The sequence below is a fragment of the Punica granatum genome, unplaced genomic scaffold, assembly GCF_007655135.1.
Source record: "Punica granatum isolate Tunisia-2019 unplaced genomic scaffold, ASM765513v2 Contig00357_ERROPOS270092, whole genome shotgun sequence".
NCBI classification, from domain to species: Eukaryota; Viridiplantae; Streptophyta; class Magnoliopsida; order Myrtales; family Lythraceae; genus Punica; species Punica granatum.
The window spans coordinates 1-25,033 of NW_022204300.1; the positions used below are offsets into that span (position 1 = coordinate 1).

Genomic DNA, 25,033 nt, shown 5'->3' on the forward strand with positions numbered 1-25,033 from the left:
GCGGGTGCAAAGTGCAACCGTTGGCTGCACCAAAAACGCTTTTTCTTACCTTTTTCTTCCTTTCTTTCGTTCTTCGCTTTCACTCTCTCTCTCTCTCTCTCTCTTTGTAAAAGGCTTGATCCGATCTCCAAACCTCTGTTGCTTGCAATTTGTGTTTCGCACGCTCCACAATCATATTTATCTGCCCGTCAGTCTCCTCTGCCCGCTTCTGATCTCCGAACGATACGATTGCCGCGTTGTCGATTGATTGAATTTCTTGTTGTTGGGTTCTCCTTCTTGAACTTCTTGATCATCCCTGTCGATCGACACAGTAAGTTCTTGTCGCCGAAACCAAATGTCCCCTCATTTGCTTTCCGGGCATCTGAGAAAGTTTCCGACTTTAACCGCAGATGCAATGCAATGTCATGTATGGTGGATGGAAAGTTTGCAACTTCTTGGCATGCCCATCTGCTTGGTTTTTATCCAATTGATGCCTTGTTTCTCCTCTGTTTTCATTGTCCTGGTATGCTCTTGAATCGGGTCGTGGAACATATTCTGCATTGGTGAAGAAATCAATGAGGTTTCGGCATGGAAATGCCTTCGTGGAGTTTGGCCTTTTTCCTGTTAATCCCAATTTAGTGGCCAGGGTTCCGATTCCCTGACGAAATCATGACCATATAAGAGAAAATTTGGATGCAATGCGATACATTCAGGACTCGAGCTAGTTTGAATTCGAAACTGAGAAAGTTTGCATAAAATGTGCTAAAGTTATCAGATTATCGGGTGATTGGTCTTTAGTGGTGTCATCAACTCTGAAGCTAGTCATTGCTCATCCTGTTAATCAAATACATCTAAAACCCATAGCTGATTCGATCTAGACGTGAACTCTTTTGTTGCTAGCCAGGCTTTCTTTCTTGTCACTTCATCACTTAAGCCATGACCACCGAGCTCCTGGATATTCAACCCCGCGAGCTCAAGTTCACATGTAAGTTTACCTTGACTAATCCATCTGCTTTTCCAGTATTAACTCGAATTCTAAGTCAAGTAGATTTTATGCTTTTGAAGTTGGTTGTTATTATCTCGAGATATAATTAAACCGAAATTTTCTTTTTTCTTTTTTTTTTAATTGTATGGATACTTAATACATATCTGATGCTAAGGATTCTTTTCTTTTCTCTGTGACTGCATACTGTAGTTGAATTGAAGAAACAGAGTTCGTGCTCAATTATACTCAGCAACAAGACTGAACAGCATGTTGCTTTCAAGGCAAGTCGTCTTATTTTCACGTGTCTACAATCGTATGCTTGTCCTGAGTGCAACGCCATTGCTGCGATCTATATGTTCTATTCAGTACTGTTGAGAAGAAATTTCGATGAAGTTCATGTTTTCAGTTGCATGTTTCATTTCTTGACGATTGGTTGGATAACCGATGATTCCAGGTTAAGACCACATCACCAAAGAAATACTGCGTACGACCCAACAGCGGTGTCATCAAACCAAAATCTTCATGTGACTTTACAGGTGAGTGATTTAACCAACACTCTAATTTTACGGCTTTACTTCAATCTGATTCACTGTACAGTCCGTCTTATACTTCAGATGATGAATTTGATACATTTTATTTGAGAGGTTCTTCTTTCACCATTGATTATTTTGCTGCAGTAACAATGCAAGCTCAGAGGGTAGCACCTCCGGAGATGAAATGCAAAGACAAATTCTTGGTGCAGAGCACCATCGTTCCATTCGGAACTAGTGAAGAGGAAATAACTTCTGATTTGGTGAGAAGAGTCTCTAGTATCTGTTTTTAATACATTTGTTTACAGCAGAACGGTTCGACTTAATCCATTTTCTGTCTTCAGTTTGCCAAAGGAAGTGGGAAGTATGTTGAAGAGAGGAAGATAAGAGTGTCACTCGTTAGTCCGGTCGAATCTGCAGTACTACTGCCAATCAATGGAGGTCAGAAGCAGGACCCTTGCCCGGAAGCTTCGCTACTGAGTGATAGAGTCCCCAGTGGGATTGAAAACATCCCTCCGCCTCACACAGTAAGAGAAACCGAAAAATAATTCAATCGTCGTGTGGCTGTGGAAATGGGATTCAGTTTTCTGTTTTCTTTTACGAATTTTCCAGTGACACGGGCAACACTTCATTCTTTCATCCAAAGAAACATCTAACCGGAAATCCAACCTTACCTTCTTATATTTCCTGGAAATCGAAAACTGTGGTACCAACTCGACATTGTTTTAACTTATCGAACATTTCAATATTCCTAAGCATGCATGTTATCTTTTGTGTAGGTGTCTGAGGATATGGAGGGATTGGATGCAGGGAAGGCCTCAGTCGGCCATCAGGAAGAAACCAACGAGACAGAGCCAACGACATTTTGGCACGAGGACGAACTTAAAATTTATCAGAACATTCAGTACCCAAACTCAGCAGAGGACTTGGAGGGATTGAAATCGAAGCTCAGAGTGATGGACTCAAAACTGAGAGAGGTGCGTTCATTCAGCTTCTAATTGATTCTCCTACATCCAGTTCCGAAGAAGATAACGCGCAGAGCATGTCACGGGATATTGCAGGCTGAACGTACTATTGTGAAGCTAACAGAAGAGAGAAGAGTGACAAACCGGGAGAGGGAAAAACTCAAGCGCGATTTGGTAAACTCATTACTAATATCAATTCTGTCCAACAATCAGTGATCAATTAATACTTGTTCGGTTGTGCTTGAAACTGCGATCCATCTACAATAAATCGCTGTTTCTCTCCCGATTGCAGGAGATGTTGAGGAAGAGCCGGCCGAAGAAAGCTCAAGTGGGTTTTCCTTTGCTCTATGTATGCACGGTTGCTCTTATTAGCATGGTCGTGGGATATTTGGCCCATACTTAGCACTGGCAACTTTTACTGTCGCCGTACATCCTCCGAGAATCCGGTGATGCAAGACATTGGCCTGCTTGTATGTCTTGACGGATGTCCAGTAACGAACTTTCCATTGCCCAGCTTCAATGGCGGTGCTTCCATTTCAATGGAAACAATAGGAAGTTTTGGGCAATTTTCTCGCTGTTGATGATCGCAATGATAGTGGCCCGATGAGTACTCGAAATTCATTCGGTATAGTATCGATGGACTAAAAAAGCCTCATGTTGCACCTTAGTAGACTAGAATATTAATATAAACATTATCCTGACAAAATTCAATTCGGGTGGCTTACAAACTACACAAAATCGCATTGATAGAACCCAGCACACATTATATAGACACAAGCATTTTTTATTATCTAGCAAAACCAGAGCAACAGGCAAATACCAGTTATGCCGAGAAACCTTCTCCAGAAAAGTTCGAGCCTTAGATTGGCATTTGAACCGTCATCCGCAATATCTTACCTACAACAACACGTCACTATGAATGGCTGCTCTGTACATTCTCTCTCGAAGGACCTTGTTGAAGGACCTCTACCGCCACTGAGGGTTGTCGCGCTCGGTCGGCGACCCAGGGACAAAAGGGACGAAGCCCCGTCCTCCGAAGACAGGGCGCATGAAAGAGTCGTCGAACTTCCGCCAGTAGTGATGCACGCTCCGGCTCGGTGTGGTCAGGAGCATGCGAAGGCTCGACGGGCGGGGAACGTTCTGGCCGTTGGATTCCGAGCACTGCCCGTTGCTGAGGAGTGGTTCGATGATGAAGGATTTTGGGGAGGATGGCTCAGAGGAAGTCATGCTTGTGAAATGCTTTGGCGAAGGGAGCAAGTACCGGACCAGAGGTTTAGTGATCAGCCCAAACACCTGCAACTCCGATAATGTCAACTGAGCAGAGATTTTCCTGAGAAACATAAGAATGGAATCCCGATCCAGTTTTTAAGAATAAGGGTCTTACCATAGTGCTGAATAGAACAACTGTAATGGTACTCGTGATCATGAATGCGTTCTTGCGGAGTTTTGCATCGGACTGAGTGAACTGCAGGCATAGTATTCACGGATCAGATGCCTTGCAGAATAAGGAGTCTATCCCGCAGGAGAACTCTAACATCCCGAACATATCCATATGTACATCCATTTTTCTGTTTCTTATGCTTACCTTATTATAAGCAAGAGCCATAGAAACAGCTCCGCGCATGAGGCCAGCCCACCAAATTGTGATCTGAAAATCAAATCATAGTTTACACAATTTAGAAATGGCTGCCCTGGTAACCACTGCAAATAGAGCATGAGAGGGAGGGGGGGGGAGGAGAGGGAGAGGGAGAGGGAGATCGATCCCACCTGTTGCTTCCAGTCGATTTTGTCGTACTTGGACTTCTTAGTCAAGTTCGACAGGAATGATAATGGGAAAACAAAGGCTGCCCTCCCAAGTAAAACCAGTCCCAAGAGTATCGAGCTCAGCTTGACTGATTTTGCTGGACTGGAGATGAATGAAGAGCAGTAAAGAAAGCAATATTTTCACATAATTGAACTGCTTTATCTCAAAGGAAATGAAGAAAAGTGAGTCTCATGCTGACCTATCACTGACGAGCTTCCATCTCTCAATATCCAATGCATCCATCCCAACATAAAGGAATATGAAAATCTCCGCTACAAACGATAAAGTTGCAAAGGTATGCCTGCATTATATGGCCAAAACAGAATAATTTTAATCATTCGCTTACTCTTATGGTGAAAAGGGGGGGAAAATTACGATTTTTCTAAGGACATTGTACGGACTTGGTCGTTACTCTTGAACTCTCAGTGACATTATGCCAGGTGTAGTGAGACATCACGATCCCACAGAAAAACACGGTGAGGATGGCACTTAAATTGCAGAGCTGAACAAACAAATTTTAAGAATTTCATTGACCCAGAAATGATCAAAAAGTTAGAAGAAAGAGATTGAATCATTGTCCTCAGAAACAAAGAACCGAAAGTTACAGAAGAAATCCTTACTTCGGCGAGCATATATGAGAAGTAGGCCATGAGCATCATGAGAGCAACTTCACGATCTGTAGAGTGCCTAATTTGTGAAGAAAACAATGCATAAGATCACAACTGCAGATTTTACAAACAGGACCAACTGGTTTAACATAATGACACTAATCCCGACTCCACGAACCTGCCAAAGTAGAGCTTCTTGATTATGTAGGCACTAAGCAGTCCTGCCTGCAGTTTTATAGAGCATTACATGATCATAAGATAATAACTTTAATCAATAAGCAGAGATTCAATGCGCGCGCGCGAGAGAGAGAGAGAGAGAGTCACCAAAACTCCGAGCAAGGTGCTCGAGATGAACAAGTACAAGAAATTGCCGATGAACTGGAAAGCCGTTTTCGAGTTGATATTGGACAGATCGAAGCTCTGAATAGCGTTGAAGAGCACCACTGAAGTTGCATCATTAACAACTCCTCCCCGAAGACAACACTGTAAAGCAATGGTGTCTCGTCCTGATTAAGCACCTGCAGAAAGGTTCAAATTTCAAATTAATAACAAAGTATATAGCCGTCAGAGAGTACCAAACAGGAAGGACAGTTCAGAAAATTTTAGTTTATACCTGCAAGGTACAGACAGAATCTGTCGCAGAAAATATTGCCCCGATTGCTGCAACAAAGAGAATGAGATCAGCAGAGACATAAGAGAAACTGCTTAGTGAAAAAAAACAGATCAATGTAGACAGAGAGGTTATGCTATATGTACCAAGATAATCTCCCAGGCTCATCTCGAGGGCACTGATATTCAGCAGTTTATTCAAGATATACATAGCACCTAAATCAAATACCAGACTCACAATTATTAGCAAACATACAGAGACAGAAAATTGGTTTTTTTTTCGACTGATCATTTAGAAATAGAAGCAGAATTGACTGATCAGGTTTGTATTGCAAGACCTCCTATAGTCCCAAACATGATAATAACTCAGATATATTTAAGGAGCAATTCTTGAGCATTACCTAATGATATGATGAAGAATGATATAAGAGTGCCCACTGCACCGAAGAGCATGATTGTCATGAAATTGCGGAAGAACTGCTTTTTCTTCACACTTGAAACCTGATGAACAAACAAAAGATATATCATATCGTAATCATCTATTGAAATTACAAAAACAGCTAGTCTTACAGCTAAGTTTACATACATTGCACCAAATCTCATAGGGTATGATTGCATTTTTTTCTCAATGCTCCTCAATTGATGGTGCACTAGAATGAACAGTCTCAAGACCTGAATAAACTTTCAGACCTTTCAACACCTGATGTTGTATAACTTAGTTCGTCTTCTAAAGTCACACCAACTATAGCAATGTTGTACGTGGAAATCTCAACTGCTATAGCCATGCATAAGTATTCCTCGCATGAAATCTAAGGTTAGTAGTTCTCCACGACAAGTGAACGATCTTAAGTATTTCAACTAAATACCTGGTTCTAGGGAGGTCCAGTAAAGGGTAATCTGCATTGCAAGTAAATGAACTGACATGTTATTTATGCTCAACCCAAGTTCATAACATCAGCAGTTTTGCACTTAGAAAACATAAACCAGATTTTATATGGAACAAATCGATGTAACTACAGAAACGTGTGACCACCATTCAATGCATAAGTGCAAAATCAGATCATATCCCATATCCATCAAACAGGTTATAACTACATTAACAAATTAAGATATACGTACATGAAAGAAATTCGAGTTCAAAATCCTGTCTTAACCCCGCGTTGATATTATAGGTGGAAGAAGATAGATGAAGAAGACATCTTCGCTGAACACTAGAAGGTGCGAGCTTTTCCATCTAGTTGTAAGCAAGATAACCACTCCCGTGCATAGACCCTGCACCAAAACTCGAATTACCAAATAATCAAATGCAAGTGGTACAAGTGTAAACGGAGCATCCAACCCAATATAAACTCACTATCACGAGGGCGGTAATGGACTCATTCATCCACCGGTTCTCCTCCAACAAATGGCCAATCACAATACACGCGCAGAGAAGGGCCACAAAGGGTCATGGACACGACCGAAGCATGGTCAGACGTTGAGACCATCCCCAGTTTGGTTAAAATGTGAGAAATTGCACTGATTGCCATTGTTGCAATGCAGAGGAAGTAAACTAAGGAAAACCCAGTTGGCAAAACAGATCCCTCGATCAATAACCGGTAATTCTAGCAATCCACTGCAAAATCATCCCCAAATCGGATCTCAGGAATCCAGCTTACACCCTTCACGTCCTGATAAGCTCGCAGTTAGGCAAACCTGCAAAATGAGATTTTGACATCAGCACAGTCATACATATACTGACTCATCGGATCAACAAGAAGGAGAAACATAAAAAGGGCACTCTTTTACAAAGTGAACGTGCTAAACCAAGAGAAGTGACTAGCACCCATTAAACTCAAGCATCAATTCTTCTTGATCATGACCTCTGTCAACTGAATCAGCACGGCAGTAAATCCAAGAAATCATGACAAGCTCGAGCCACTGTATCTGCACAGCTAGCTAGAGAGAATTACCCAACTAAAATATTCTTAGCCCGATCCAATCTACCATGGAACCAAAGACCCACAGAGCGAGAGACTAGACTAGAGAGATAGAGTTGCCCCTCTACACACTCACCCAGAGAAGCGCTGGAGAGAGAGAGAGAGAGAGGGAGAGAGAGACGGGGGATTGAATAATGGTTGACCGTTGATTGAAGATCTGGGAAGAAATTTTGTTTGATATTCGGGATACTGTCTTCTGTCTGATGAGTTCAGCTCAGCTGCTGGTTTTTGGAAGCTTTATTACCCTGAGCAGAAGGAGAGAGGAGAGAGATTGGGATCGTGGGCATAGAAGAAATGAGCTCCAAAATGACAGAGGCGGCATCCCATCTACCTCTCTCTCTCTCTCTCCCTCCCCTCCCTCATCAAATTCAATTCATTTCAGTCAATCATTCTGTCGTTTTTACGAGACACGACAAAATCCATTTTCCCTTTGTTTCGTTGTACTGCCATCCCCAGAAAGGAATCTCCTTTCCATTTTCTCTTTCGCGACATTTTTTTTCCTACGGCAAACCACAATCCAATTTGAACTGAAACTCGACATGTGTCATGTTCCTCTTCACATCATCACGTGTTTAATTTGCTGTTATGACACGTTCCGGTTTCAACTCCTACGTTTAAAGTTTATTTTAGTCCCGAAAAAAGAAAAAAAGAATATTCAACTAATGATAAAATGTTTTATCTTATCAAGATGCAGTACACTTTTAATTTTATTTTTTTAATGAAATCCTCGTTGATCTTAAGGGCTACGCTACGTAAGGGCTAAACAAAAGACCACTGAGTCCGTACGGTAGGAAATTTCAGATGTATAATTGACGGTATACCGAAGCCTAGGATGACTTGTTCCTTTTCTTTTTCCCTTTAGAACGAGTGGGCGAGATTGAAGATTCATATAAAAGAAGAAACAATGGGAATCTAGTTTAGATAAGGAGTTAGGGGGCCCATTTTCATTTTCAATCAACAACACATAAAATGTCCACTGATAATAGGATTGGTCTTGTTCACGGATGGTCTGGTCGTGAAGTAACCTCTCGTTGGCATATCGGGAGAAACTCTCATCTTTAAACTGAGCTCATTATTCGGAGAATACGATTCAATGTTTAATGATCATTCCGTAGTGATATTATTTTTGTGCTTCTCGAATCAGAAAGAACAATTGGATGAATAAGACTGCTTCAGTACACTTCACCACATGATCCGAGCGCTCTCAGAACATCCGGTTCGATCATGTCCCCATTTCATTTTTAAGACCAAAAAAAAAAAAAAAACTCTTCAGAGCCTATAGAAGAATTTCTTATTTCGCCAAGATGTTATTTACTTATAAATGGCATGTGCAGCCAAGAATATTTGGCCACGTATTGAATGTTAACAACTGGTCAAAAATAAATATTTGACGTGCTTCTCCTTACTTTATTAATCAGTTCAAATTAATTAATAATTATTAGTATTATGATACTATTTTAGGCTTCAGTAGGCATGACTGGTATTAGCGAAGAAAAGTAATTAAGAGTCTACCATACGAAGGCTTTGCATTATTATTCACGTAAGTGCGGACGAAATAATGGGCTCCGCGCCAAATTGATTGACGCATGCATGTGGGCTCCACGGCAGAAACAAAATTTATCAAATACGCACCAACTAAATTTAAACAAAATCTAGAAAAAAAAATACACAGATTAATAAAATTTGCCGACATTTGATTAGACAGAAAACGCCTTGATTAATAAAAAAATTGGGATAATTGTGGGTTTTGTCCTCTTAGGCTATCTCGAGTTGGCGCTTTCGCCCGGCCTCCCATTGCCAGCTGGCGATGTGGAGACACGCGTCTCTGGGAACGGCAGCCATGGAGCAAGCCGCCGCCATTGAGTCGATCTATGTTCTGGGTTTCTCCGCTACTTCTCTTCCCTTGCTCTCTCTCTCTCTTCCCTCCTCTTCTCTTCTATATGAGTTTTGGGTTTTAGGGTTCGATTCGAGTTCAGCGGGATAGATGTCACGGTAACCATGGGTTTCTAGGTTTGATTTGGGGTCTGATCTAATTAGGGTTTCATGGTGGTGAGGATGTGTTTGACGAGGATTTGAGGGGCGAAGCATGAGAAGCAGGATCAAAGACGGCATCGAAGGGAGAGAAGAGAGAGGTGGGGTAGTCGCAGTGGGCGACGGTGAGGAAGTCAGAGAGTCCGTTAACGGCCATGGAGAGCTCATGGAACGATGGAGGAGTAGAGGAAGTCAGAGAAGAAACGGATGGCCATGGTGAGGAAGATAGAGAAGGAACAATGGAGGAGGAGAGATATTATTTTAATTTTTTTGGTTGAGTATTAATTTAATTAATATAATATGTATGTTGGTTGAGACCAGAGGTTTGAGTTTAAGACTTACATCGGAGCAGGTGACTCTCTCTTTCTCGGAGTTTATCTTTATGGGACAAAGCACTTATGTGGCAATGTGAGATCCACTTCATAGACACCAAAAATAGATACCCATTTGAGATAGTCTTAGATAATCCTAGCGAGGTTTTTCTCTCGTGTCTTTGATGCTGACGTGACGTCGTCTGACGCCACATGTAAGAAACGTCCGTTAGGGCATCTACGATTCTCTCGTTTGGGAAACTGGTCTCACAAACGAGAGACCAACCAGTTGTTGTTGCGTGGTAGCTCCTAGGTCGATGCTGCGGCAGCTGTTCCGCTTTTTCATTTTTTTTATTTGAGTTAATAGCTTAAAAAAATATGAACTTTGATCACTTTTCAATTTTGGCACAAATTTTATTTTTTTGTCAAAAATACATGAACTTTGATATTCTTATCACGTTAGGCATTTATGTCATTTTTCGTCCATTTTGCTGGCTTGGCGAAAAAAGGTGTCTACGTGGTAAATGGCGTTATATCACTTCAGCAAAAAATTAAAAAAATAAAGGAAAAAAAGTGAGAAAAGTATTGGTCGGAGAAAGGGTGAAACATCGTCTCTCGATTAGAGTCTGTCGGTGATCCTAAAGGGCATCGACGAACCTAATTAGTGGAGTAGTGGACAGGCAGAATCGGAAGAATCCTCAAATTGGGGGATTCTCCTTATTTCGATGGGTGAGATCTCGATCCTAACCACCACCCTTAAGGATTCTCCCGATATCAGCGAATAGGGCTTCAATCCCGATCACCATCCCTTGATTGGGGTAGTCAACGTCCTTCAAGGTCATCGACGACCCCAATCGGGGTACGATGGCAAGTCAGGGCCTTTACCTTTTCTCCAATCAAAGCATTCTTATCTTTTGTTTTCTTTAAATTTTTTATTGTTATTACTAACATGGTGAAAAGGGTGTGTGAGGATCTGATACACCGAGACGGATTTCACCAGCTTCTCGGCTTCGGAGAAGTTGGTAGCTCAGAAGAGTCGGCAGATGAGGAACTGTGGGACCGGAAGGAGAGTGAGGGCGGCGGGGTCTACAGGAGGAAGTTGAAGAGGTTTAAGCAGGTGGAGGTGGGGATGTAGCGGTCGGAGAGGATCCGGTGGAGGGAAGGAAGTCAAGCTTAAAGAATAAATGGGTTGAGGAGAAGGAGGAGGTGGATAGCGGGAGTCTGAAAAGGTTTCTCGGCAGACGAGGGGGAGAGGGCGTCGGAACGATGACCCTTCTTGGCAGATAAGGATTTTTAATTTATTTTTTTGGTTGAACGTTAATTTAATTAATATAATAGTATATGGGTTATATGAAAGACCCATAAAGACAAGCACTGATAATTACCATGACAAATAAACCCTCAACCAGCCTCACATGGACCTTCATTGGGTGGAGGGGTTTCCATCTAAAAATTCCATTTTCTAAAAAAAATATATATATTTGGTCTGTAAATTAAAATTTAAAATCACTATATGGATTGATCAGAGTGATTTAACTTATTTAAGTAAAATCTCAAATTCAAATATTATGAATGAAAAAATATATATAATTAAAAGAGATTTATACCATTCGTGCTAGGACCCTGACTTGATCAGAGATTAGTCGTCCATTAAACTCCAGACGCCGGCCAGTGAACTCAAAAAAAAAAGAAAAAGACCGATAATATCCAGCAATTAGTTCCTCAATTCACTAGTGGCCACATGTGGAAAGTTCACACTGGGACACGTTGCTGCTGAGACAAGGTTGTCACATGTCCACGTTAAGAATGATCACTCGGTTGGACCATTTTGCTTATTTATTATTTTTATTATTTATTATTTGTTTGTGGGGAAATGAACGATAAAGTACATGAGGCTAAGTTATGTCCGGTGCGTGCAATCAAACAAGACGGGGACAAATTATTGACAATCGTACTAAAATTGGGAAAACTACTCAATCGACTGAATGCCTGAACATTGCCATCAAGTCGGGTATAGCCCGGTCAGTTAAGATCCATTTTCGCTTCCCGAATCGCCCTTCTTCTTCTCAAATAGTAAATTGCCATGGTCCTCTGGTCATCCGCTATCAGGAGCCGGAGTTCTTCATCAACCTTTCCACCCTCAATACACTGTACAACCTTTGGCGAGGCTACATTAGCCGTAGGTCACAAGACTTACGAGAATGACCCCCCTCTCCCCGTGTTACAAGATCTAATAGATACGAGTACATATCATAAAAGACATGATACTAAAATATCTTTAACGATGTATATGCTTCGACCGATATACCAACAATCATTGCCTGATGATGCAACCTTCACTGACCTCGCCCCGGTCACAGCCCACTGGAGCTAGAGCTTCCATTGATCATCACCATCCTCAACTACTGTTATGTGCAGACCACCGATCAGCACCTTCTGCTAACACCATCCACCGCTGGCAACCCCCACGAATTGTCCGTGGCCATCGAGGCTGTATTCGCTAGACCCCAATGCTGCAAGTATCATCATCGACCACCCCCTAAATAAGTGATTAATTAGTTTAATGTTAGTGTGCATCTTGATAGTGGTAAGGCACCTACCAAATACTCATATTATCGAATCCTATCCACTGATCTAGTGCCCAAAGTATCTTCCAACATTTTTATGTAAAATATCAATGGTTTTTGATAAAACTAATGGAAAGACCAAAATTAAAAGGGAGGGGGAAAAAATAAAGGGATTTCTAATGTTAGGGAAAAAATCTGTGGAACCAACACAGAAAGCAAAAATACAAACATAATCTAGATCTAGATTTTATAGTACATGAATTAATAATGATTCAATCTGACCAAAAATTCTTATCATCCCAATGGCTTACTCCATTCATAGTTTTGATCACGATTAGCAAAATTTTCCAATTAGTTTCAAAATAAGGCTACCTCTAATCGCCAGGACAAGATTGGATTTCCAATTGGGATCGAATGAGATTGAATTCCTATCGAATTTTAAAGTCCAATTTTGCGTTTGGAGTAATAAAAAAAATTCTAGAATTGGGCTATGAGGTTGAAATGACGATTCTATCCCACTTTTTTTTAAGATTTTAGAATTAATTTTAATTTATCAAAAGTAGAATAGTTTTGAAATTTACTTTTAAAAAAAAGTTTACAGAACAAATTGGGAGGTGTTGTGATGCCATATCTACCTACAAAGAGAGACAGAGAGAATAGGAAGATCATAGGCGGTGGTGGCCCAACGGCAAGCACCATCTCCCGATGGAGGTCGCCGGCGCTATATGAGACCGCCGACATAGGGCACCACCGCTCTCTTCAATTCTCCCAGTAGGCTTCTCCTTGGGAGTGGTAGAAATGGTAAATTATATTATAGTGGAAGAACATTGTTACCATTTCCGCCAAAATAATATCCTAATCCGGTTACAATTAACCCACATTCGCAGCAGGATATATATATATATATATATATATTATAATGGATATAATTTAGTTAATCATTTATTTTGTCCAGTTCTCCCAAATTTCTTATTTTAATCATAAGTAAACACAGAATAAGAATTGTTTATTAAAAAAAAACACACATAATTAGAATTTGCAAAATCCTATCTGGCATTATTCCGGTTAGCCAAACGCACCATAAGTCTCGGAAATTTGGTATTTCACTTTCAGGGGGTTAATTTCCATGGCCCGATTTAATGATTTTCGTTTTCAAGAAATGGGTATTTATGTGTATATATATATGGCCAAATATGGCTAGTTTTCCCCAGAGCACTCTAGACGAGAACGAGACAGAACCTATTTTTATATGGCGAAGAAAGAATTAAATTTGTAAAGAACGAATTAACTGTTTTTCCTAGCAGTAATCTTAGCTATAGACCACCAGAATACCTCAGAACTCATCTATTTAGCAAAGAAAAAAAATGTTTGTTAGATAATTTATGGATGTCCTTTAACAAAGAGCCAAAAGATAGGGCTTATTTTCTTGCATGTTTAAACAGCCTTGCAATATTTTTCAAAGAATCACATAAAGAGAATTTCAAGTTTTATGTTGTTTTTAAGGGACAAACTCCAGGTACTTTTTGCAACCTGGGTAGAAACCCACACGTCCATTGCATTATTGATGTTCTGCAGTCCCACTGAGTCGAAACTCATTGGTGAAGTGGCCCCACCATCGCTTCCTATAACATGGCAGCCAGCTTCTATGTACTCATAAAATGATCAAAAACAATTTCTGATGCCAAGGATCGGTGATGAACACCGCAATGGCGGAGCATGCTTAACCGGAGATCTATTAGAGATTCATACCTTAGAACTGGGTGAGGGGTTTTCCCCTTCTGGCCCTTGCTTGTTTACCAGAAAAACGAAGAAGTCTTTATCAATTAATTCTTCAGAACATAGGCACGATTAATAGAAGTAGGATGGAGGAGGAGATGAGGGGAGAAAGCCTTCGACTCTAGATTATGGGACATGGTGGAGTCCTAGGACATAGGACTACCTGGGTTGGTGTCCAGATGGCCTTGTGGGCTGCTGGCTGCTTCTTCACGGGCTTCATTACTCATCTGTGTTAAAGCGGCGAGATAATTGTCTGTGTCTTGGTCAAGGTCGACATCTTTGGTGCTTGAATTGGACCGTGGTGAGTCTGTCTGCATTGGCGGGGGCTGGAGACCACTCTTCCTGAGCATCATGGCTATCATTTCAGCCATTTCTTGTTTCTTCTTGGCCCTCTTTGCTTCTTTTCGGGCCTGATCTTCAGTTCTCATGGCATTAATCGTGGCCATGATGTCTTCTGGTAGGACTTGTTTAGTCCTCTGAGGTGTCTGGATAGCCTGGGCAGTTGATGATTCACAGATCACTATACCAGGCTGTGTGGTCTGTGCCGTAGTCTGTTCTACGGATAGAGTACTTTCTGGCAAACTCTCAGCCATCAAAGGTCTTGAGATCCCTGCCCTTGGCCTTTTGCAAGGGAGTAGGTGCGGCATTGCGGCATTCAATTGGGTCTCCGCACTGACCTGAGATGGCTGCGCCATCTGTGTCTGGCTTTGGGTTTGGGTTTGTGTTTGAGAGGGCTGTATTTGTGGGGGTATGGGAGTGGTGGATATGCAAGCTCTCTCAATCGCTCTTAGTCTTTCTATCTCTCTCTTTGCCGCACTCAACTCTCTCTGTAGGCGGTCATTCTCTTCTATCATCTTCATTTCCTCACTGGTATGTTTGTCCAAAGTGTAAGTGAGCCTTTTGATAGTCTGCTCATTACCTTGGCAGGAGGAACAAAAGAGTCCTGCCATTGTCTGTTCCCTGGAAGGTCCTTGGGAAGTGGATGCCTCCTGAGATGAATCTTGATAATGGCGTAGGGCTGGGCAAACATAATAGTTTATCCCAATCCTAGATCTTGCCACTGCAAAAGCTTCATGGAGAGTGTGATATCCCTCCCATTGGGCCTCTGAGAAGTCTTGGATTTGGTCTAAGACGTCCGTCCAGCTGTTGAAGACACCAGGCATCTGTCCGTTTAATACCACAAAAAATGGGTATCCTCCTTGTGGTGTAGTAGCAAAGTATTCTGCTAAACAATTCACCACATGGGAAAGTTTTTTTACATTTATTGGGTTAGCGTGTAGTCCGACCCAGAAATGGTCTAACAGGCATAATTGCTCCTTTGAGAAATTATTTCGATCTAGATGAGCCTTCTTAGGTCTATAAGACTGGTTTGAAGTCTGATATATGTCTAGGCTTAGATTCCCAAATTTTGCCTTCTCTCTTCCAAATTGCAATATTTGCATTTGGGCTGTTGATCGGCTTTGAGCAGGAACTGCTTGAGCCATTGTCCGATTTGTCAGTTGGGTCAAGCCCAATAAGTCCAGCCTCTGTTGTCGGCGTCTGGCTTCTCTGGTGAGAAGATCTGATGACTGCTGCTGGCCTGTTTGCCCCATCTGCAAAACAAAGTTGGTTATCTGTATAAGTCTTTTGTATGAGTCTTCTCCTGCCTTGCTATATACATACACAGCAGATTACGCAATATTTTTATCAGAAGATATGAAGCGAGAAAGAATATCAGCAAAATCATTTTCTTTCCCTTTTATATGTTCAAAATTTACCACTCTTCCGTGGCCTATTAGGGACATACACACGCCTCTCTCCTAGGCTTCAACTGCCCAATGACGGCAACCAGAGTTTTTTGGGTGAGATTAAAACCTTATTAAGATCTGGAATGCAGGGAAAACATGCAGAAGGAAAAAAAAAGAAAGAAGAATAAATATAACAAGAATATTATATTAAATTAATTCATACCTTTAAGATAAAAGGGTGGCCGTTCCCTACCGGAGGAACTTCCCGGAGAACCAAATGAGAGGGGATTAAGACGATATGAAAAAGTTCTTTATTGATCTGGAATGATTACAAAAGATGGAATGGATACAAGATGGAAGGGAGAGGAGAGGATGCTTAGAAGGCAATGGGTATGGTGCTTGAAAGCGCACTCCACTCATTTCTGCCTATTCCTGTCCTAAAGAGTTCTCTTTATAGACCCTTACAAACTCCGGTAGAAGTTAGATTTGCTTTCGTAGTGTTTAAGGAGTGTACGAACTGGATCTTTAACATAACACATATAGCACCTATCACGGCAATAACATTCACACAATTAAGATGCATTCCTCGACGCCGGGTTGGAGACTTACTTATGCACCTCTGGATGATCTTAAGTTTCATTGAAAAATAATGAAAGGTTTGTCAACATTTTTGAAAAAGATATAAATGAAAATAATGAAAAATTTGTAGGAATTTTCGATAACAAAATATCAGGACACGTGGCTCTATAATATGCACGCGAAGCCATTTTCATGTTTTAGTTAAATTGTGTTTATTCATTCCTATGTCCTATGAAATTTATAACAAAAAAACTAACGCGGTATTTTTAATATAAAGGCAATTTTAAAAAAAGTACATGAATGATTAAATACAGTAAGTCCATAAAAAAGAGGCATAAAGGCATTGTCATGTTTTTTTGAAATATAAAAGATGATTGAAATACTTTAATTCAAGAAGAAAAGTAAAAAAAAAATGGAAAGCGTAATAAGATGAATATTGGAGTTTTGATCCAGGGTCTTCGCTGTGACAAACAATGCATCTAATTGTAGAAAGCAAAGATCGTTCATAATCATTTTTTTGGTGAAATTATTTTTTGAAACGTTAGATTGCAATCAATGATGAATAAATAATTTTAATTTTACTTTTAAATACGTAAAAAGTCATTTATCATGAAAAGGAAAGAAAAATTGAGTAATGAAATATCTTTCTTTAAATTGTATTTACATATAAATTTTTTGTTTATATTTTTTGGTAAAAACATAGATGTCTTTATCCTATTGGCCAAGACTAATTTCATTCGGGCATCCATTGAACCTTGATTTCTAACCTTGATTTAAGAGATGCAAGTTTTTATTTGAATTTTAAGTGTTCGAATAAGTCATTCATAAAAAAAAGAGGAAGAAAAATGGGTGGATAAAATATCTTTCATTTAAACAGAAAAAGAACCTAGAAAATGGAAAAGGAAAATTTGAAAACAAACAAAAAAACTGCAAGGGAAAAGCGAAAATTAAAAACATATGAAAACAGTGAAGATCATTCACCCAAAAAAAAAGAGTGAAGATCAAAGGAAATATTCAAACACGACCAACGTGTAAAGTCAACGGACTTTTCCACCAGGTCAGGTAGAAGACCCCATAGAGGGTAGCTTAAATAATGGATACATCTCTTGTAGCTTAAGTATCTTCCGAGATTTTTATGTAAAATATCAATGGTTTTTTATAAAAACTAATGGAAAGACCAAAATTAAAAGCGAGGGGGAAAAAAAAGAGATTTGTAATGTTAGGGAAAAAAAATCTGTGGAACCAACACAGAAAGCAAAAATACAAACATAATCTAGATCTAGATTTTGTAGTGCAGTAATTAATAATGATTCAATCTGACAAAAATGCTTATCATCCCAATGGCTTACTCAATTCACAGTTTTGATCACGATTAGCAAAATTTTCCAATTAGTTTAACAATAAGGCTGCCTCTGATTGCCGGGACTAGATAGGATTTCCAATCGGTATTGGATGACATTGATTTCCAATCGAATCTTAAATTCCAATTTTCCATTTGGAGTAATAAAAAAAAATCTAAAATTGGGCTATGAGGTTGAAATGACGATTCTATCCCATTTTTTTTAATATTTTAGAATTATTTCTAATTTCTCAAAAATAGAATAGCTTTGAAATTTATTTTTAGACAAAATTTTATTGAGCAAATTGGGAGGTATTGTGATGTCCTATCTATTCGCAAAGGGAGAGATAGAGAGAGAATTAGAAGATCATAGGCGGTGGTGGCCCAACGGCAAGCACCACCTCCCGACTGAGATCGCCAGCGCTATATGATGCCGCCGACATAGGGCACCACCGCTCTCTCCAATTCTCCCAGTAAGTTTCTTCTTTTAAGTGGTAGAAATGGTAAAATAATATTATAGTGGAAGGACATTGTTGCCATTTCGTCCAAATTAATATCCTAGTCCGGTTATAATTAGTCCACCTTCTCAGCAGGATAATTTAGTTTATGTATATATATATATAATGGGTATAATTTAGTCAATCATTTATTCTGTCCAGTTCTCCCAAATATCCTATTCTAATCATAAGTAAACAAAGAATAAGAATTGTTTATAAAAAAAAAAAAGACACAGAATAAGAGTTTGCAAAATCCTATCTGGCATTATTCCAATTAACCAAACGCATCATAAGTCTCAGGAATTCGATATTTCACGTTCAGGGGTTAATTTCTACGGTCCGATTTAATGATTTTCGTTTTCAAGAAATGGGCTGGGCTTCAGTCCATGTACAAATCCCAAATCAAATTGCTCTTGCCATGATCAATTTTATTTTCCACTTGTTTACTTATTCACACCAATTCACACAATTTCAGTCCTTGGTACATGATCAGAATATATGAACTCGAACGGCGTAAATATGACCAAATTTACTAACCTGGGAAGGGATCATATGCATGTCCAAAAATGATGATTAGCGGTTGAGGTGATCCCTCCACGGGGCACTTGTCGACCGAATTTCTGGTACTACGCACTCTTCTTCTATAGTATGGCCATGCCGATGATTTGTTCATTAGTGAAAGCCGTAACAACATATATATGACTGCTGCTATACTTATCAAAGCCAAGAGTCATTTTAGAATGCTTGGGTTGAAATACGACGATCTCGCAATTAATTGTGGGCTGATGACGCATACAATAAGTCGTATTTCAATCGTGGTAGACCTCTCCAAACAATAAACATACCCAATCAAACCAAACATCAAGAATTCGTACCTATATATACATATATATATACACATTTTCAAATCCATTTCTGGGTCAGCCATTTTGTTTTGGTACTCTCGTCGTGCCATCCATTGACCAGTTAGAGGGATTCGGGAAGCCGACAACAGAACCATGAGTTTTTTTTTGTGAGAGTTTTTTTTTTAAATTAAACTGATCATATATATTGTATATATTTTAAATTAAACCTATCACGGCAATAACATTCACCCGATTAAGGTGCATTCCTCAAGGCCGAGTTGGAGACTTACTTTTGCCCCTCTGGATGATTTTACGTTTCATTGAAAAGTAATGAAAGGTTTGTCAAAATTTTTGAAAAAGATGTAAATGAAAAATAATGAAAAGTTTGTAGGAATTTTCGATAACAAAGTATCAGGACACGTGGCTCTATAATATGCACGCGAAGCCGTTTTCATGTTTTAGTTAATTTATGTTTACTCATTCCAATGCCCTATTATATAAGCATGAAATTTATAATAAAAAAACTAATTCAATATTTTTAATATAAAGGCATTTTTTTAAAAGTACAGGAATGATTAAATACAGTAAGTCCATAAAAAAGAGGCATAAAAGCATGGACATGTTTTGTAGAAATATAAAAGATGATTGAAATACTTTAACTCAAGAAGAAAAGTAAAAAAAAAAAAAGAAAAAGGAAAGCGTACTAAAATGAATATTGGAGTTTTGATCCGGAATCATGGCTGTAACAGACAATGCATGTAATTGCAGAAAGCAAAGGTCGTTTGTAATCATTTTTTTGGTGAAATTATTTTTTAAGACGATAGATTACAATCACTTATGAATAAATAATTCGAATTTTACTTTTAAGTATGTAAAAAGTCATTTATCAGGAAAATGAAAGAAAGATTCAGTAATGAAATATCTTTCTTTAAATTGTATTTACACAAGCTTTTTGTTTATATTTTTTTGGTAAAAATATAGATGTCTTTATCCTATTGGTCAAGACTACTTCCATTCAGCGTTCATTTAACCTTGATTTCCAACCTTGATTTGAGAGGTACAAGTTTTTATTTGAATTTTAAGTGTTTGAATAAGTTGTTCATAAAAAAAGGGGGAAGAAAAATGGGTGGATCAAATCTTTCATTAAAACGTAAAAAAAACCTGGAAAATGGAAAAGGAAAATTTGAAAACAATGAAAAAACTGAAATGGAAAAGCGAAAATTAAAAATATATGAAAACAGTGAAGATCGTTCACCCAAAAAAAAAAAAAAAAAGAATGCAGATCAAAGGAAAGATTCAAACACATGACCAACGTGTAAAAATCATCACTATTCCACCTGGTCAGGTACAAGACTCCATAAAGGGTCGCTTAAATAATGATACATCTCTTGTCGTTTAGCATGATGACGCATACATCCTTTGCTCTATAACTATAAGGACCCTTTCCCCTCAACATTTGTTAAAATGGATGCAAGTGACGTCTTGACGACAAATCTTTTGACGTGTTTATTTGCTGATTTCTTTCTTCTGTTTTGTTTTTTAAACGAAACTTAAAAGTTCACGAAAAATACGAGAGAGCCGTTGGCAACCTTAGACTGGATAGAGTCCCTATGAGGCTCATAGTTGTCCCTCGCATGTCACTCAATAAAGTCCTTCCCATGCCACTCAATCGTTCAACGAAATTCAATCCATTCACTCTTGACGGCAGAATTCAATGGATGGATTCACTCTTATGCTATTCAACAACTAATTCAGTCTTAACGCCATTCAACCGTGTCATTCTGAAATCATTCAAGCAGGTCCCTCGAGTCCAACCCACGCTAATGCTATCGCTCGGAAGAATCCCTTCTAACGCTGATGCCGACACCGATAGGAAGGAAGAGGAGCATCTCTTCAGGAGCGAGAGTTGTTCACCGTTGCTCAGTTCATCTCACCGTGTAGGTCGCGGCCTGCTTCTTGCCGCCAAAGGGTTATGACGAGCAATGATGATATCTACGGCAGTAATAGAGTCCAAGGGACTTCACTGGAGGTTGCAGCATGTCCTCTCTTTGTGGTATTTGATCTGATTCATGGTCGGATTCTCAGGAAATGGAGCCACCTCATAGTCATTCTCCATTGCTTCCCATAAATCACACCCTTCCATGTAAGCAGCCATCTCCAGTGCCCATGCTTGATAGTTCACACCCATCAAACACAGGTGGCGCCATACTAGGGAAGCTGCTTGAACCTGCTTCCATCTTCTTCTGACCTTCACTGGATGCAAAGACTCTTGATCAAGCAACTCACAGCCCCATAAGATCAATTGCAGCTCTGATACCACTGTTAGTTCCCTTATGCTTAGCATAGACAGTGCTTTAGTGCTAAGAACAAAATCAACTCTCTCATCTAATCCTCACAGTAGATCAGTAGAACTCGGTTAAGAAGAGAAAGGGAGTGCAGATAAGAGAAAAGGGAAACTGACTTAAGCTTTCATTCATACGAAAAATTTAGTTACATACACCGAAAACACCAGTTGAAACTTAAACAAAGAAGAAGGCAATAACTGCACCTAACCTGCAAAAACAGAACTCCAAAACAAATGCTAACTGATTCCTTAAAACCAGCAACTTAGGAAAACAAACAACTACTGACTTATGACCAACAAACAAACAAAAAACCGGACTAGTGCAGCAGCTCCGATGCACTTCATCTGATGCAGCTCCAACATCATGGCTATCATTTCAGCCATTTCTTGTTTCTTCTTGGCCCTCTTTGCTTCTTTTCGGGCCTGATCTTGAGTTCTCATGGCATTGATCGTGGCCATGATGTCTTCTGGGAGGACTTGTTCAGTCCTCTGAGGTGTCTGGATTGTTAACTCTCAATCTCACTGTATAAGTTTTCTTAAACGCTCAAATGCAAACAGAAATCTACGGTCTCTTGTGCATACCAGAATTCCGCACTTTCGTGTTTGTGCAGTAACTTTGAACCAAAGTACAGAAGGAGAAGGAGAGAAAGGAAGAGATGACGAACACTTAACTTTCATTCATCGAACAGAACAACAACATACAATGTTTGATACATCCCATACAAATAAAGACATGCTAACTGCTGGTAACTGCCCTACGGCTAGTTACATTCAAATTCAAATACAACATACACTTAACTGTCTAAAGGAAAACAACTGACTTCGGATAGGTTCCTTACATACAACACAAGTGACAGTAAAGAACAGACAGACATAACATGGATCAGTAACTCATCCACACTTCCAACATGGATTGCCTGGGAAGGTGATGATTCACAGATCACGATACCAGACTGTGTGGTCTGTGCCGTAGTCTGTACTACGGATAGAGTTTTTTGGCAAACTCTCAGCCATCAAAGGTCTTGAGATCTCTTTGCCCTTGGCCTTTTGCAAGGGAGTAGGTGCGGCATTGGGGCATTTAATTGGGTCGTCGCACTGACCTGAGATGGCCGCGCCATTTGTGCCAGGGTTTGTGTTTGTGCTTGAGAGGGTTGTGTTTGTGGGGGTACGAGAGTGGTGGATATGTAAGCTCTCTCAATCACTCTTAGCCTTTCTATCTCTCTCTTTGCCGCACTCAACTCTCTCTGTAGGCGGTCACTCTCTTCTATCATCTTCTTTTCCTCACTGGTCTGTTTGTCTAAGATGTAAGTGAGCCTTTTTATAGTCTCCTCATTATCTTGGCAGGAGGAGCAAGAGAGTTCTGCCATTGCCTGTTCCCCGGGAAATCCTTGGGAAGTGGATTCCTCCTGAGATGAGTCTTGATAATGGCGTAGGGCTGGGCAAACATAATAGTTTAGCCCAATCCTAGATCTTGCCACTGCAAAAGCTTCATGGAGAGTGTGATATCCCTTCCATTGGGCCTCTGGGAAGTCTTGGATTTGGTCAAAGACGTCCGTCCAGGTGTTGAAGACACCAGCCATCCGTCCGTTTAATACCACAAAAAATGGGTATCCTCCTTGTGTGTAGCAGCAAAGTATTCTGCTAAACAATTCACCACATGGGAAAGTTTTTTTACATCCATTGGGTTAGTGTGTAGTCCAACCCAGAAATGGTCTAACAGGCATAATTGTTCTTTAGAGAATTTATTTCGGCCCAGATGAGCCTTTGGTCTATAAGACAGGTTTGAGGTCTGATATATGACTAGGCTTAAACCCAAATTTTGCCTTATCTAGCCTTTGTTGTGGGCGTCTGGCTTCACTGGTGAGAAGATCTGATGATTGTTGCTGGCCTGAGGGCCTCATCTGCAAAACAAAGTTGGTTATCTGTATAAGTCTTTGTATGAGACTTCTACTGCCTTGCTGTATACATGCGCAGCAGACCATGCAATATTTTTATAAGAAGATATGAAGCGAGAAAGAATATCAGCAAAACTATTTTCTTTCCCTTTTATATGTTCAACATTTACCACTCTTCCGTGGCCTATTAGGGACTTACACACGCCTGTCTCCTAGGCTTCGACTGCCCTATGACGGCGACCAGAGTCAATTGGGTGAAATTAAAACCTTATTAAGATATGGAATGCAGGGAAAACGTGCAGAAGGAAAAAAGAATAAATATAACAAGAATATTATATTAAATTAATTCATACCTTTAAGATAAAAGGGTGGCCGTTCCCTCCTTGGGGAACTTCCCGGAGAGCCAAATGAGAGGGGATTAAGACAAAATGAAAAACTTCTTTGTTGATCTGGAATGATTACAAAAGATGGAATGGATACAAGATGGAAGGGAGAGGAGAGGATGCTTGGAAGGCTATGGGTATGGTGTTTGAGAGCACACTCCGCTCATTCTGCCTATTCCTGTCCTTAAGAGTTCCCTCTTATCAAAAGAAGTTAGATTGTCCCCATGGACACGACTTTCAACGTGTAAAGTTATCTTCTGAAAACTAAACGACGCACTTGCAAAAAGGAAGTCCATAAAAAAGAGGCATAAAAGCATTGGCATGTTTTGTCGAAATATAAAAGATGATTGAAATACTTTAATTCAAGGAGAAAAGTAAAAAATAAAATAAAATGGAAAGCGTAATAAAATGAATCTTGGAGTTTTGATCCAGGGTCTTGACTGTGACGGACAGTGCATCTAATTGCAAAAAGTAAAGATCGTTCATAATAATTTTTTGAGACGTTAAATTGCAATAAGCGATGAATAAATAATTAAATTTTATTTTTAAATACGTAAAAATTCATTTATCATGAAAAGGAAAGAAAATTGATTAATGAAATATCTTTTTTTAATTGTATTTACACATAACTTTTGGTTTTATATTTTTTTGGTAAAAACATAGATGTCTTTATATTATTGGCCAAGATTAATTCCATTCGGATATCCATTTAACCTTGATATCTAACCTTGATTTCAGAGATACAAGTTTTTATTTGAATTTGAAGTGTTCAAATAAGTCATCCATAAAAAAAAGGGAAGAAAAATGGGTGAATAAAATTTCTTTAATTAAAACGGAAAAAGAACCTGGAAAATGGAAAATGGAAAAGGAAATTTGAAAACAAATGAAAAAACTGAAAAGGAAAGCGAAAATTTAAAAATATGAAAACAGTGAAGATCATTCACCCAAAAAAAAAAAGAGTGACGATCAAAGGAAAGATTCAAACACAACACCAGGTCAGGTACAAGACTCCATAGAGGGTAGCTTAAATAATGGATACATCTCTTGTAGCTTAAGTATCTTCCGAGATTTTTATGTAAAATGTCAATGGTTTTTGATAAAACTAATGGAAAGACCAAAATTAAAAGGGTGGGGAAAAAAAGGGATTTGTAATGTTAGGGAAAAAATTCTGTGGAACCAACACAGAAAGCAAAAATACAAACATAATCTAGATCTAGATTTTATGGTACATTAATTAATAATGATTCAATCTGGCAAAAAATTCTAATTATCCCAATGGC

The 25,033-nt window shown here is 39.4% G+C and overlaps 2 protein-coding genes, 1 long non-coding RNA gene and 1 pseudogene across 5 annotated transcripts; 1 reads left to right on the top strand and 3 right to left on the bottom strand.

Annotated features, from left to right (window-relative positions):
• The first annotated feature begins 33 nt into the window (after nt 1-33).
• Nucleotides 34-3,097, top strand: LOC116190192 (vesicle-associated protein 1-3-like). 2 transcript variants are annotated; one of them, XM_031519853.1, is made up of 9 exons: nt 34-310; nt 880-964; nt 1,175-1,245; nt 1,419-1,500; nt 1,642-1,757; nt 1,839-2,021; nt 2,274-2,471; nt 2,556-2,633; nt 2,752-3,097. In XM_031519853.1, the coding sequence occupies exons 2-9, from the start codon at nt 916-918 to the stop codon at nt 2,860-2,862; spliced, it is 888 nt and encodes a 295-aa protein (XP_031375713.1). In that variant the 5' UTR covers nt 34-310; nt 880-915; the 3' UTR covers nt 2,863-3,097. The 2 variants fall into 2 exon arrangements, with proteins under 2 accessions (XP_031375713.1, XP_031375714.1); XM_031519854.1 differs by having other exon boundaries at nt 884-964.
• A 79-nt stretch (nt 3,098-3,176) lies between these two features.
• Nucleotides 3,177-7,798, bottom strand: LOC116190189 (annotated as a pseudogene).
• Nucleotides 7,799-10,228: 2,430 nt separating this feature from the next.
• Nucleotides 10,229-16,310, bottom strand: LOC116190193. 2 transcript variants are annotated; one of them, XM_031519856.1, is made up of 3 exons: nt 16,095-16,310; nt 14,308-15,736; nt 10,229-12,340 (listed from the first exon to the last, which is right to left on the bottom strand). In XM_031519856.1, exons 2-3 carry the CDS (start codon nt 15,734-15,736, stop codon nt 12,327-12,329), a joined length of 1,443 nt encoding a protein of 480 aa, XP_031375716.1. In that variant the 5' UTR covers nt 16,095-16,310; the 3' UTR covers nt 10,229-12,326. The 2 variants fall into 2 exon arrangements, with proteins under 2 accessions (XP_031375716.1, XP_031375715.1); XM_031519855.1 differs by lacking the exon at nt 10,229-12,340 and having other exon boundaries at nt 14,059-15,736; nt 16,095-16,309.
• Nucleotides 16,311-22,130: 5,820 nt separating this feature from the next.
• Nucleotides 22,131-23,949, bottom strand: LOC116190184. Its single transcript, XR_004152618.1, has 2 exons — nt 23,724-23,949; nt 22,131-23,376 (listed from the first exon to the last, which is right to left on the bottom strand). It is a non-coding gene; the product is annotated as an uncharacterized LOC116190184 (long non-coding RNA).
• Between the last annotated feature and the right edge of the window lie 1,084 nt (nt 23,950-25,033).